Source organism: Penaeus monodon, chromosome 21 (genome assembly GCF_015228065.2).
Source record: "Penaeus monodon isolate SGIC_2016 chromosome 21, NSTDA_Pmon_1, whole genome shotgun sequence".
Classification (NCBI taxonomy): domain Eukaryota; kingdom Metazoa; phylum Arthropoda; class Malacostraca; order Decapoda; family Penaeidae; genus Penaeus; species Penaeus monodon.
In genome coordinates this window covers 42,728,576-42,729,308 of record NC_051406.1, presented here as the reverse complement: position 1 = coordinate 42,729,308, position 733 = coordinate 42,728,576, and the positions used below count along the sequence as shown (strand labels likewise).

The 733-nt window shown below is 38.7% G+C and overlaps 1 protein-coding gene across 1 annotated transcript in view; it reads right to left on the bottom strand.

Annotated features, from left to right (window-relative positions):
* LOC119586524 (XK-related protein 7-like) overlaps positions 1–733 on the bottom strand; it is a 3,775-nt gene that overhangs the window by 1,677 nt on the left and 1,365 nt on the right. Inside the window, exon 2 of the mRNA XM_037935277.1 lies at positions 130–228. Coding sequence (XP_037791205.1) covers positions 130–228 — 99 coding nt within the window. The remainder of the gene's footprint in view (positions 1–129; positions 229–733) is intronic.

Sequence of the window (733 nt, the reverse complement as noted above, 5' to 3'; positions counted from 1 at the left end):
GTATATTCAACACACGCTATATCCACCCTACCCCGACGTTCTCCTTCGCCAACACCGAATCTCAAGTAAATAAACCCCTCCCCTCCCACCCACACGCCCACGGCCGCCCACAAAACGGCGTCGACCCACCTGCGAGAGCACCCACAGGGACATGAGCACCCAGTGGAAAGCGACCACCAGCACGAACGCCACCAGGAGCTTCGACGCGAAAAGGGAGAAGCTCATGACCTGTGGGAGGAAGGAGGAGGAGGTACAGACGGGGAGAAAAACTCGAGGGAATAAAGAAAGGAATAATTCGAAGGAATAGAAGAAGGAGAAATCGATTAGAATTATATTTTGGTAGATAAAAAAGGTTATGTACATGATATTATGAGACTTTGGTAGAAAAAATACTATATAAACATCATAATAATACTTTAGTAGGAAAAAAAACATACTATGAACAAAATACTATAATGATTCGTAATAATACTTTAGAAGAAAAAAAAAAACACTATGCACATAATACTATAACAATGCTTTGGTCAACAAAATCTGTGCATGATACTATGATGATGCGCCAAGCACAACACTGTCATGATAGAAACAAAAACACAATGCGATTAATACTATAAAGATACTTTGGTAGAAAAAAAACACAATACAAATGTATTGGAAAATGATTCTGTTGTTTAACTTTCGAGTTAATAGAGTTTACATAGAGTATTTTTGTTTCTACCACAGTATCAACATT